The sequence below is a fragment of the Heloderma suspectum genome, chromosome 4 (assembly GCF_057233095.1).
Source record: "Heloderma suspectum isolate Gila_16-S chromosome 4, 16-S_ref, whole genome shotgun sequence".
NCBI lineage: Eukaryota > Metazoa > Chordata > Lepidosauria > Squamata > Helodermatidae > Heloderma > Heloderma suspectum.
Window position 1 is genome coordinate 224,458,636 of NC_139461.1, and position 12,899 is coordinate 224,471,534.

At 40.9% G+C, this 12,899-nt stretch overlaps 1 protein-coding gene across 3 annotated transcripts in view; it reads left to right on the plus strand.

The window, feature by feature from the left end:
- The window catches only part of USP24 (ubiquitin specific peptidase 24), a 99,344-nt gene that overhangs the window by 61,528 nt on the left and 24,917 nt on the right, over positions 1-12,899 (plus strand). For all 3 annotated transcript variants that reach the window (XR_014790534.1, XM_084852403.1, XM_084852404.1), the window contains 11 exons: positions 762-953; positions 2,714-2,831; positions 3,984-4,128; positions 4,363-4,482; positions 5,470-5,595; positions 5,902-6,000; positions 6,110-6,192; positions 8,181-8,322; positions 9,939-10,058; positions 10,490-10,710; positions 12,142-12,266. Coding sequence is in view for 2 of the 3 variants with exons in the window: in XM_084852403.1 (XP_084708529.1) it covers positions 762-953; positions 2,714-2,831; positions 3,984-4,128; positions 4,363-4,482; positions 5,470-5,595; positions 5,902-6,000; positions 6,110-6,192; positions 8,181-8,322; positions 9,939-10,058; positions 10,490-10,710; positions 12,142-12,266 (1,491 nt within the window). In the remaining variant the exon portion in view is untranslated. The remainder of the gene's footprint in view (positions 1-761; positions 954-2,713; positions 2,832-3,983; positions 4,129-4,362; positions 4,483-5,469; positions 5,596-5,901; positions 6,001-6,109; positions 6,193-8,180; positions 8,323-9,938; positions 10,059-10,489; positions 10,711-12,141; positions 12,267-12,899) is intronic.

The window sequence follows — 12,899 nt, forward strand, 5'->3', positions numbered from 1 at the left end:
AGTTGATATTTGTTTCTGTTGTGTTCTGATCCTTCCTCCATGAGATATACCGTTCTTCCTTTTGGCCCTTCAATTGTAGTCCCATACAGGAGGGTGTGTGCACAGACCAAAGACTCCACAGAGTGGGAGATCCTCTGCCCCTTCTCCTAAACTAAGTGTTTGCCTGGGGTTTCCATTTAGTTTATAACTGATGTACTGTTTACTTGCTTGGAGTGATTAGTTGATCCCGAGCAAGAGGATGAGTAGCAACACCTACCCTTTCCTATCTTTTTAAGGCCAAAAGAAACTGCACTCCTCTTTCTTGTGGATGGAAAGAACATCTGAGAGCCATCATAGCTGCTTCACAATGCTTTATAGAGCTAGAATAGGCAGGCAGTATAACACTGTCCTTTATAATTAGAGAATGTGTACAGGAGAATAAGAAGGTGGTAAGGCTGTTGGCCTTCAAACAACTATTCGTAAAGTTTTGCGGAAGGATACATAACTATGAACTTACAGCTTCTGATGTGTCATGTTCAGCAGTGGTAGCTTTAATAACACACCTGAAATTATATATGTATATGCAGGATCTTATTCCAAAGAGCTGAGTCTTGGCATTTAATTTACAAAGAGTAGATCCAGGTTCCCTTTTAAACTAAACTAAATGCATACTTATTTCATGTTAAAAATGTTAACCTAGTATGAATAATGACTTCAACTGAGTTTGCCCTTGTGTCTGTAGGTCTAATTCTCTCCTCTCCACTTGTTTTTTTATCACCTAGCTTCAGAAATGGAACAGCTAAAGATTAGCCCAGCTGCCATGTTGGAGGATGAGATCACATGGTTGGATAATTTTGAACCGACCCGTGCAGCTGAGTGTGAAACCAGTGAAGCTGACAACGTGTTGTTGGCAGGACATTTGAGGCTCATTAAGACCCTCCTCTCACTTTGCGGAACAGAGAAGGAAATGCTAGGTAACTATTGCTTTCAATAACATTTTTTAAAATTACTTTGTTACTCCCAGCTATTTCTTCCTCTCTACTGGGAGTGCTCATGCTTCAGAACAGCATTCTTCCTAATATGTCACTTCAGGCTGCCTTATACCTTGTTGCAGTGGTGCAAGAAGAGTACTAACTTTCACAAGGGAAAGAGAATATAATGTGTGTTCAGGCTTACTGGTATTCTCCCACTGTTTTATTTAGATTTTCTTTTACTTGTCCCATCCTAAGGAGTTGTGGTGGATACATTAGATACTCACTAAAATATTGCCCTAAGGTGATCTCAGCCCCCCAAACCCTCAGCATCTTAACAACTTTTCTGGAAAATATTTGGACTCAGAAGACTCAAAATTACTGAGTAGCCACAAACAAAATTCTATTGATTCTTTGGCTTCAGTTTTGCAGAGTGATGTGCAAAAAGATGTGATCAAGACGGTGTTCTAAATTATAGAATGCCAAGCAAGAAATCCACATATTTAGAGCTTTCTAGATACAGTAAATCGTGGACTTTGGAATATGAGTGTGATATATTCCTGTGAGTCCGACCCTTAGTATAGAATGTAGTAGCCTAAGTGCAACCTCCCAAAAGTAAGGACGGTCCTATTTGGATTGCTAGTCATCACCTGGCTTCCAGATTAAATAGTTATGGATGACAGTCATTGGGTACAAAAATAAGGGGTTGCAGCTCTCACCAGCTGATAGCATCTTTTTCTTTTTTTAAATGCTACATGGTGCCTTGTCAACTGAAGGTTCAGGCACAACAAGGCATCCCTTTTTGTCTCAGTGACCATTGCAAGTTGAGCTCCTTGTATTTTGCCATCACTGTATGCATCTTAGAAATACCTATGATTCATTGCCACCTTATCTTTTACCTCAGCTCTGAGTGTGTCTCCATCTGGAATTTTCTAACAAGCTTCACATTCTTGCTCCTCCATGCACTTGTGGGGAAGTAGTAGATCTTCCAAATTATAAAGTTGTGTACAGAAACTTCCACTGATGCATTATGTTATATTGTTCAGGACTAGACCTTTGGATTGGCAGTTTGAATGGCTACAACAAATTATGAGATTAAAACACTATTCTTTCAGATATCTTGTTTAATCCATAAAAAGGTATCATGAGAATAAGACCTGAGGAAACAGGAATTGTCTAGTTCTGGGTAGAAAAGACCACTGTTATGGGTACAAGAATATACTTAAAGAACAATTATCTTAAATGAAAGCTTTTCTCTTCTAATTTCATTCCAATTTTGATTTTTAGTGCTTTGGTCATAGAGATAATTGGAACAGCACATAGAGTTTACTAGGGAAATGTAGCTATATGTGTAGCTTGCAAGAAAACAGAAACAGCATGTGTTGCCCTTTGATGGAACCAATAGAATGTCATTACTCAGTTGTCAGTACTAAAGGGAGGAGAAACTCTGTTGCTGCTCCTCTTTAAATATAATATATTGAAGGCTATCATTATTAAAGCTACCATATTCAGGCCACAGGTCCATCTAGTTGGGGCCATCTATCCTGAATGACAGCAGTTTTCTGAGAAGATTTTTCTCAGCTGCTTCCTGAAATCCTTTTTAATTTGACATTCTGGGAAATAGAATCTGAAGCCATGTATATGAAATTCTTTTGCTCTGGGATGGAGTGATGATCCCTTGCTTAGACACCTATCCATTGCTTGACCATGTTCTGTAAACACTGTAATGCTTAATACTAAACACAGCTTTGCTCTTCTGATAGGTTCATCTTTGATCAAACCATTATTGGATGACTTCCTCTTCCGAGCATCTAGGATTATCCTGAACAGCCATTCTCCAGCTGGCAGTGTTGCCATTACTCAGCAAGACTTTCACCCAAAGTAAAAAGCTGTTGCACTTTTGTTCTGCTTGTGGGTTCCCTGTTGACAGCTGGTTGGCATTGTGTGAACAGAATGCTGGACTAGATGGCCCCTTGGTCTGATCCAGCATGGCTCTTCTTATGTTCTTAGTATATTAGTACATTGATGGTACTAAACAAAGAAGTGCAGAGGGGTGGGGTGTTATATTTTGAGTACTTAATCAGATTTGTGCATGTATAAAAGGCAAAATGGGACCTCTTCATTTTTAAAAAAGATTGCACTAGGCTTCATGAGCTGCTTCTGTATCGCCTGATGGAAATGTTACTTATTTATAAATTACAAATAATCTGTATTGTTCTCACAGGTCCATTATTAAATTTCTGCAAGATAGTGTTTCTTTCACATCTGTAGATAAATACACTTCAGACACTTAATTCTTAATGATATCAGGCAATAATGTAAACTCCTTTCCATAACTATTTAGTATTTATACTCTGCATAGCAGCAGTCAGGCCATTACCAGAATCTAGGGATGTCTATCATTTTAAAAATAGTAAGACTTGGTCCCTCTCTGAGAAGCACAAAAGCATCTGTACAATTTCTTCAAAAATGTCAGACCATAGGGAGTGTATAAAAGGCTGCCAATAGTCTATGTCAGGGTTCATTCATTACAACTGTCATGTTTCAGCTACACCATTATTGCTAGAAATGTGCCATGAATTCTCTTTCTGTTGCTCTCCACTACCTCAGTCCATAGTTCCCTCAAAATGTTGAATGCAGAAATCCAGAAATAAGCAAAATGAATCACATTTTTGGTAACTTTTCTTATTGACATAACTTATTCTAGTCTCTGAATTCTGGATTTAGTGTAGAAATCTTAGCACTCTTCAACTGAATCCTCCTTTTACTTACACCCTGGAACTATCCATTACTTTATAATAGGGAATGATAAATACGCAGAACATTTCTACTTCTTCCCTGCTTCTGAAAAATGAATAACATCGACTAGCCCGAGTAATTAAATTCCCCAAGTGGTTTTAAAATTGGACTGCACAGATGGGCATTAAATTTAGCTTTGATTCCCTTTGGCATCTATTAGAAGTAGGCCATAACTGGCTAGTATGAAAATTGAATATGGAACATTAAGAGATTCTGTTTGTTACTCCCTTCTAGATGCAGCACAGTAAATAGCCGATTAGCAGCATATGAAGTACTGGTAATGCTGGCTGATAGTTCACCTTCAAATCTTCAGCTTATTACAAAAGAACTGCTTTCTATGCATCACCAGCTTGATCCAGCTCTTTCCAAGGAATTTGATGTAAGTTGATTCCTTCAGTGCAAGTGGAAATTATTCATACAACAACCATATTTATATGAAAACAAATAGCAGGTTTTCAGAGTAGATTGAAAGAATGCCAATATGGGGGAATGTCCCATAGAGGGACTATGTTTTGGGGGGGGTTAATCTTTGAAACAAGAATACATTTTTTTTGGAGAATTATATTAACTAAAACTTGCACAAATTTCTCTTCCTTCTGCCTCTACCCTCCAGTATCTCCCACCTGTAGATGGCCGATCCACTTCAGGATTTGTGGGGCTGAAGAATGGTGGAGCTACATGTTACATGAATGCAGTTTTCCAACAGCTCTATATGCAACCAGGACTTCCTGAGGTAATACCTATTCACAGCTCTTGTAACAAATGTGCTTAGGATGCCTTTAGGTGTGTGGGCAGGAAGGAGACCTGACACACAAAGCTAAGATGAAAATGAGCCACAGCTTTGAGGTTAGCCCAACACCAGCTAGTTTGGAAACTACAGGCCTGGAATTCATATGTAGTAGACCAAGCAAAGTGGAACTTGGCACCATTGCTGGGTGGCATACTAGAGAAGAGAATTTCAGGGAGAGACCAAAGTCTGCCCTTAACCACGCCTTGAGGAGGCATAGCTTTATCAGCTTTTTCCAATTGAAGGACTGGCTTACAAATATGAGGACCCCATTAGATGACCCTTTCCAGTCTACTTCTTCTGAGCCAATCCTTACTTCATGCAGAAATGATAGACTGGCAATAATGCGAAGTTGCAACATGTAGGAATTGCGGGCTTGGCTCTAGCTCTGCTCCCATTCCATGCTTGAAGGTAGGTGTGGGAGGCCTTGCAGTCTCACCCCTGTCCTGTGTCACTGTGCAGTGCCAACAGCGAAGGCTGAAGTCCAGCCCCATTCAGTTCCTGGAGGCAATGCAAACTAGTGGGAAGCCTTTCAGTGAAGCCAGCCACGTGACCCCACTCTTCAACCCATCCACCTTATCTGTCCCCTTTTGAAGGTGGGAAACAGTCAATAAGCAATAATTGGGTGTGTTACATATTAAGTAATTCACTTAGTTATTATTGTTTCAAATTCATGATGAAACTAAACTGTTGCATTTCATAACATAACTTCAGATATACAGAGTATTGGGAAAGGTTTTACTATTGAATTCTGTTGCTAATAATGAGGTGGTTGTCAGTAATTTTTTCTTAATATCTGAACAAACTTGTTTGTTCTTAAAACTCATTATTAGCCTATCATGCAGCATGAAGTACAGTTTATTTGTAAGTAACACTGTTAATTCCGCAGTGTGATGCATTTTCAATAAACTTCATTACAAATTGTTTTTAAAGGCTTTGCTTTCATTTGATGATGACATGGACAATCCCGATGACAGCGTATTCTATCAAGTTCAATCTCTCTTTGGTCATCTAATGGAAAGCAAGCTGCAATATTACATACCTGAAAATTTCTGGAAGGTAATTCTTCCCTTTCATTCAGCATATTGAAACACAGCAATACTAAAAGGGCTCATTTTTCCAACTGTAGTTTACACTTCTTCCTATTTGTGGTGCAGAACCCTGGTGCACTCTCCTTTTCATCCGCTGTAGGAGATGTGCTTGTTTCCCCGGAGGATGACTTGGCCAGGGATTAGAGTAGGAGGCACCTGCCACTTTTCCTCTCATGTCTGTCTTTCTCCTGCCTTCCCACTGTTAACACTACAAGGTTTAAATGATCTCAAGATCTTGAGTGATGACTATATAGAATGAATTTTCATTTTATAGATTTTCAAGATGTGGAACAAGGAGCTTTATGTACGTGAACAACAAGATGCTTATGAATTTTTCACCAGTCTTATAGATCAAATGGATGAATACCTCAAGGTTATTTTTACATTCACTATCATGGTGTTATAATTGCATAGTGATTCTTTAAATTGATAGCTACTTGATGTACAAGTTAGTTGCTATTGGCGGTTTCGATCTCTTTCAGAAAATAGGACGAGACCAAATATTTAAGAACACTTTTCAGGGCATCTACTCTGATCAGAAGATCTGCAAGGACTGTCCTCATAGGTGAGTGACTATTAGCTAGGTCAGCCTTCCCCACCCTGGCACCCCCCAGGTTTGTTGTGCTACAACTCCCGTCAGCCCCAGCCAGTATGCCCAGTGGTCAGCAGTGATGCAGCTTGTAGTCCAAAACATCTTGAGAGTGCCATGTTGGGGAAGTCTATGCTAAGTAATCCCTAGTCAGCAAGCCACAGTTGGCTGTTGGCAAATATGGAAAGGTGGCAGGGTGAGCACATGCACTGCATGCAGGAGGCCTTGCATTCAGTCCCTGGCGTCTCCATTTAAAAGGGTCAAGCAAACGATGAGATGGACCTCTACCCGAGACCCTGGAGCCACACCAGTCAGAGTGGATTCAGAGGCATTCCGGGGAAAGGGACATGGCAAAAGGCTGGAGCCTTGCTTCGAAGCACGCTTGGCCGCCTGCTAGAAATGGGGTTTTTTTAGGAGGAAAAAGTCTTGGAAGGGGCAGGGGCCTTGCGGGCGCAGCAAAGTCTCTGCATACATAGTGGCGCCTGCAGAAGCCAAATTGGGGAGCCGCAAAAGTAGACAGTGCTGGGTTATATGGACAGCTTTATATATTCATACGCGGAAATCTTAATTCGAAGGGATATCTGTTCATGGAAAAAATTATATCAGTGTAGTATGGAAGTTTCTTTGTTCTTCAGAGCATTTTATATAATGCAGGTAGCTTGCCAAGAATTCAGAACTCTTAATGTCCAGCCTAAGAAGTAGGATGGGAGAAGTACTTGATTTTTGTCTTGTTCATATAGTACCATTCAATGGCTTCATTTTAAAATTAAAAGACTTGGTTATAAACAGTCCATTGGCAGATTTTTCTTCCATGTCTCTTGTAGAATAACACATTTCAGACTCAGACCTTCCCCTTAACAGAGGAAAGTACTGTGAGACAGGTTACTCTTTCGACTTCCTCCACAGGCAAGGCCATGTTAAGCATCACAGTCTTTCAACCTTCCGTTCCATAAAAGAAGGCCACCCAGTTCCAGTCGTGCCTGCTTCACAGCAACACAGTTCTTATAGAGCTCTTGCTTTTTCTGTCTTTTCTGCAAGACCGGGTAGTTTCTGCCCTCCCTTCCCTGGATTAGGTAGTTCAAGCTGGAAGGGAGCCTGATCATTTCTCACTTTATTATATTTTCTTTTCAGTTAATTTTTCTATTCTTTATCATTGATTGTCATATAATAAGTTAGATTTAATACTAGCTGTTGCTCATCCTTCATTAGCCATTTACAAGTAGAAATAAAATGCAACAGCCCGTTGATATTAGCTAAGTGCTTTATTGGTTAGTTACAAATAGGTAAAATGTAAGAAAATTCATAGCAGATGAAGTCTAATTGGAAGGCCTCCGTAGAATCCTTTCTGGTTGTATCTCCTCCCTTCTCTTGCATGCATTTCCCCTCATTTGTTTTTCAGCATTAAACATAGATAGGAACCAGTCCTATGGGGCCTGGTCCCAGTATGCACTTGGACAGTCTCCAACATGCCACTGGAACAGGGAAAGTGCACCAGCTCAGGAGGTGGCGTGCTTATTTTCCCTCCCATTGAGACTAACAGGAGGAAAAATCTGGGGGGTGGAGGGGGAGCTGCCAGATGAAAGAGGGGAGAAAGACAAAGGACATACCCCCCCGCCACACGCACACACACCTTCTGCCCTGCTGACATAAAGATTTGGTGGTTCCTCAACTTCAGATTCTCCCTCTTCCACCCCCAGAGAATCAACTTGCCTGTGTTACATCTGCAGTGACACCAACCAGGGCTTGCAGACTAGTTTCAAACTCTGCACAAATAATAACCATGGTTAATTTTTAAACAGACTAAATCCTTCAGCATGATTAACATGGGCAGGGGTGGAGTTGTAAGCCTGTAGCCAACTATCTTAATGCCTTAAAGATACTGATTAGAAGGAAGACCTCTCAAATTGTATAACAAGAAAGTTGGTAGCGTTGCACGCCAATATGTTTTTTACTTCTTGCTTTAGGTATGAACGGGAGGAAGCCTTTATGGCTCTCAATCTAGGAGTCACTTCATGTCAAAGCCTGGAAATTTCATTGGATCAGTTTGTTAGAGGAGAAATTCTGGAAGGAAGCAATGCATACTACTGTGAGAAATGTAAAGAAAAGGTACTGCTTTTTCCCTATGTGAAAGTTAAAACACTTTGATTTTCTGTGGGTAGAGACCACATTGGGTATACACTGAGAGAACACTGAGAGATCTTAAGAGAGTCTAGCCTCTAGCCCCACAAGCTTAATTTGTGCCTATTTTAAAAATAATCATATTTGTATCGCACATTTCTCCAGTGAGTACTGGGGTTTACCCTCACAAACAGTCCTGTGAAGTAGTGACTTGCCCAAGGCCACCCTGTGAGTTCCATTGTCGGGTGCCTGCACTAACCAGAAGCCCCTGGAAAGTTTAGATTTCTAGCAGCTGTGGGGTCCTCTCACTTGTCAGCACAACCTAGCCTGCAGTGGACTTTTCCCCTTTCTTCCTAGCTACAAGCCAAGTGATCATAGTTATGTTGTTGATCTCAGTGGCTGGAGTGCTGTTGGGAATGATTCCGTAGAAAAATAAGCATAGAGAATACCTCAAAGGAATTGAAACCCCATAGATTTTACAGGAAATACTTGTGAGTAAGACCTGGCAGAAATTAGTTCCTTGCCCCACAGTACATGACATGGAGAATCCATGTGATCTGTGAGAAGGTTACCCAGTCTTGGAAATCTCCTGCTTTTCCTGTAAAATAAAAAATGCACATGGACTTCACATTTCTGTGCAGCATTTTGCATGTGCAATCTTCCATGCAAATAATTCTAAAATCATGTGGAGGAAGAGATTGCTGGAATTTTCCAATAGCCTAATGTTCTGTCTATCTTGTGTAAGACTAAGGAAATTACTATCTAAAACCAAGTTTTTGGTATTGTATTGTACTGTCTGCAGTTTAATACTGTTTACTGTATTAAAACTCTAACCATGAGGAGAAGAATATGTGTGTACATCACACTATTTTGTTCTGATTTTTTCTATTTTGTCTACTTTACTTGGTCTACTCTGTACAGAGTGGTATAAAGTGGTTACTGTTGTGTTTAATTCTCCTTTAACATGTGTTGATTATACCTCAGTTCACATATGGTTATTTTCAAGGTTTTAGCTTCTTTCCCATTAACTACCTTGTATACCCTTGAGCAGAGGTGGGGAACTTCTTTCAGCTAAAGGGTTGAATTCCATTTTGGAGAAACTCTTAGGAGCCGCATTCCAGTGGTGGGCAGGGCCAAAGGCAAAGGGGGCAGGGCCCAAATACCAAAAATTCCAGCATATTTTAGAGTAAAGCTGTTACTGCCAGTAAGTAAGCCTTAAGTGAGGTATTTCAACAATTTAGATTGGGCGGAAAACAGTGCAAAGGCTGAAAAACCACCACATGGTTGGCGGTTGGGGGAAAGGGGGTGTAGCCTGAAAGGGGACGTGGCCATCTGGGGAACCCCAGAGGGCTGGTTTGGGCTTGTGGGTCTGAGGTTGCCCACCCCTTGCTCTTTAGGGTACAGAGCAATGGAAGGAAATCCCTTAAGTGGTGGCAATGGACTGGTAATACCAGCAATGGACCTCTCACTCCCACAGGATGAAGTGTCATAGCTCTTTAATTCTATGAACTTAAATCTATAGTTGTAAAAATACTTTAGTCCAATGAGCAGGAAATGCATCAAAATGAGTATCTAGCTGGAGGTGACCCTCTTCTGTTTTTAAGAGAACTACAGTAAAGCGGACATGTATTAAAGCTCTGCCCAGTGTGTTGGTGATCCACCTCATGAGATTTGGATTTGATTGGGAAAGTGGGCGCTCCATTAAATATGACGAACAGATAAAGGTAAGCACACCAGCTTGCTTTCTTTGAAAGTATTTTCTGGAGTAGATTCTAATTTGGCTTCCTCCCTTCTCCTATATACCAAGTATGCATGTTATCTGTGGTGTACGTATCGCTCTGTTATAGACCTTGGAAGTAATTTCCTTGACTATTCGTGGTGCTTGCTAGAGATTCAAAATAATGAGTTATGACCTACTTTTTGAGTTAAAGTCCATAGTCTGCCTCTTAGGAACAATTTTGACTTTCCAGGCTGTGTCCTGGAAAAAGAGACAAACTTGCTCATTTACCCTTTAACTGCTCTTCATCCTGTAAAATATACCTTGTGTTCTACCATTCAAACCTAGGTGCTTGGGTCTTAGATAATTACAGAAGATTTATGAGCATGCAATATGGTTCAGGTTTAAGTTTAATCTGAAGTGTTTCCTTTCAAACAGTTCCCCTGGATGCTGAACATGGAACCCTATACAGTTTCAGGAATGGCTCGCCAGGATTCTTCTTCAGAAGTTGGGGACAATGGACGCAATGTAGATCAGGGAGGCGCAGGGTCCCCACGGAAGAAAGTGGCTCCTACAGAAAACTACGAGCTGGTTGGCGTAATTGTGCACAGTGGTCAGGCCCATGCAGGGCACTACTATTCGTTTATCAAAGATAGGAGGTAATGAGAAATTTTAAGTCTGCACAGGGATTTGCTGCATGGGAGACTCTCTATACTATTTCCTTATTTGCTTGAGTGCTTTAAAGTGAGAACATGAGGTGCTGAACTTGTAAATCCTTTTTGGCAAACACATAGTTTCTATATAGTACTTTGTAAAGCTCTGTCTTAAAACTGTATGTTCTCACTGAACCAATACTGTCAGGTTAGGTCATTTATAGTCTTACTTTACAGATAGGAGCACAAACTGAGAGTGACTGCTCTGGGCTATCCATGGAGCTCTAGATTTAAAGGCAGGTTTAAATACAGTTGCCCTTGATATACTTGCTCATATGTACTACTTTGCAAAGTGGGGTTTGACCAAAGTGAGACAGGTTCTGTCACTCTTTCTATTTCTCATGTTCAGAGGTTAGTACCATTGCTTTTGTAGTCAAAACAGCACCATCCATGCAGCAGGCTCAAGGAAACCCCAAGGTTAGCAGGAGTTAAAAAATCAGAATACCTAAAGAGGGGGAAATTCCCAAATAGCCCAATTGGAATTGAATGTGGCCATAGGATGTTGGTTGTTGGGGGTGGGATGAGACAGTACCAGGGGTATGTGTATGTGGAGTGGAATATCCTGAACAGGAGCACTCCGCCACATTTTGTTATCAGTCCCACTTGTTTAATACCGTGAAGACTTTGTGGCCTCGCTCAGATGGTCATTCAAGGCTGATGGCTTTCTTTCTTAACCAACATTAAGCCAGAGTTCCCTAGTTCGGATATAATTGGAACTCTGGCTTAATACAAACTAGGATCTTCATGCCAAAGCTGCCACATGACATGAGATAGAAGGGGAGGGGCAAGGGGAGGAGCTTTTGGCTCTGCTTGTTCACAGCTTCATAAGCCATTGACCTGGTTTGCATGATTAAAACAGCTCACCATGGGTTGTTTAAGCCGTGGTGGGCTGTGGCACGTGCTGGGGAGAATTTGCATATTCAGCTCCTGGCTGCAGCTTGTCATGTTGTGCTAACCTGGGAACCATGGATTATGCAAGGATTAAACAACACTCACATAACCCAACAACAGACCCTGGGTATACATATATAATACATAAACCCACAGCCCCCAGGTTCACACAACATGCTGCAGCCCACCGTGGCTTAATAAGCCACAGTGGGCTGTTCAAACATGCGAACTGGCCCCATAGTTTATGAAGTGTCAAACAACAATCCAAATCAGACCAGTGAATGTTTCAACCATCGTGCTGTGCTTTCTCTTTAAACTGAACGTAGATATGTTTTGCTTCATAATTGATTTTAGTATGTAATCGTTCCCACTGCAGATCATCTCTTTGGTAATGGTGAGAGCTAGAAAGGCATTAGGAATCTTTTGAGATTTTTAACCCATCATACTCACAGTGAACATGGCCTAACTTTCTGTGTGTTACCACAGGGGATGTGGGAAAGGAAAGTGGTATAAATTTAATGACACAGTTGTTGAAGAATTTGACCTGAATGATGAAACTTTGGAGTATGAATGCTTTGGTGGAGAATATAGACCAAAGGTTTATGATCAGTGTAAGTATAAAATTGGATTTTAATTATCACTTTCTGTTATATTTAGACCTCAGGCCTGAGTTAATCACAGCACCCGTGATAATGGATTTTCTAGGAAACTTGAAACTGGAAAATTTTCCAGTACCCCTTAATTGATGGGAGCTGTGCTCATTTGAATTACATGTACTCTTGCTTTGAATTGACACCCAACTGATTTATAGATAAATTGGGCCAGTTCTCACGTCACGCGCGCAGCGTGATAGTCACAGCCACATTTTGTAAACAAGTTCCAATCAGCCCAGTTGGAGGTTGTGTAAGTGTGATGTGCAAACCTGGACCACTGGGTTGTTTAGGGGCTAAACAACGCAGTGGTTAACCCAACAAGTTATGCACTGGAGAATCTGACTGATGGTTTAATATAAATCAGCATGTATGTGCTTTGCAGAAGATAAGTTTCAAGAGAATTGTGTAATCTGTATATTATGTAAAGTGGGCAGACTTGCACAGGTTTACTTCTTGCTTGTCACTAGAAAGAGCAAGGAGCTGCAAGGTACTGATGCCCTGACTATTTCCATACATGTTCAGTCCTATCTTTGCAAGTGCAGGACAGGGCCTTCTCTGTGGAAGCACCCCTTTTATGGCACTCTGTTCCTA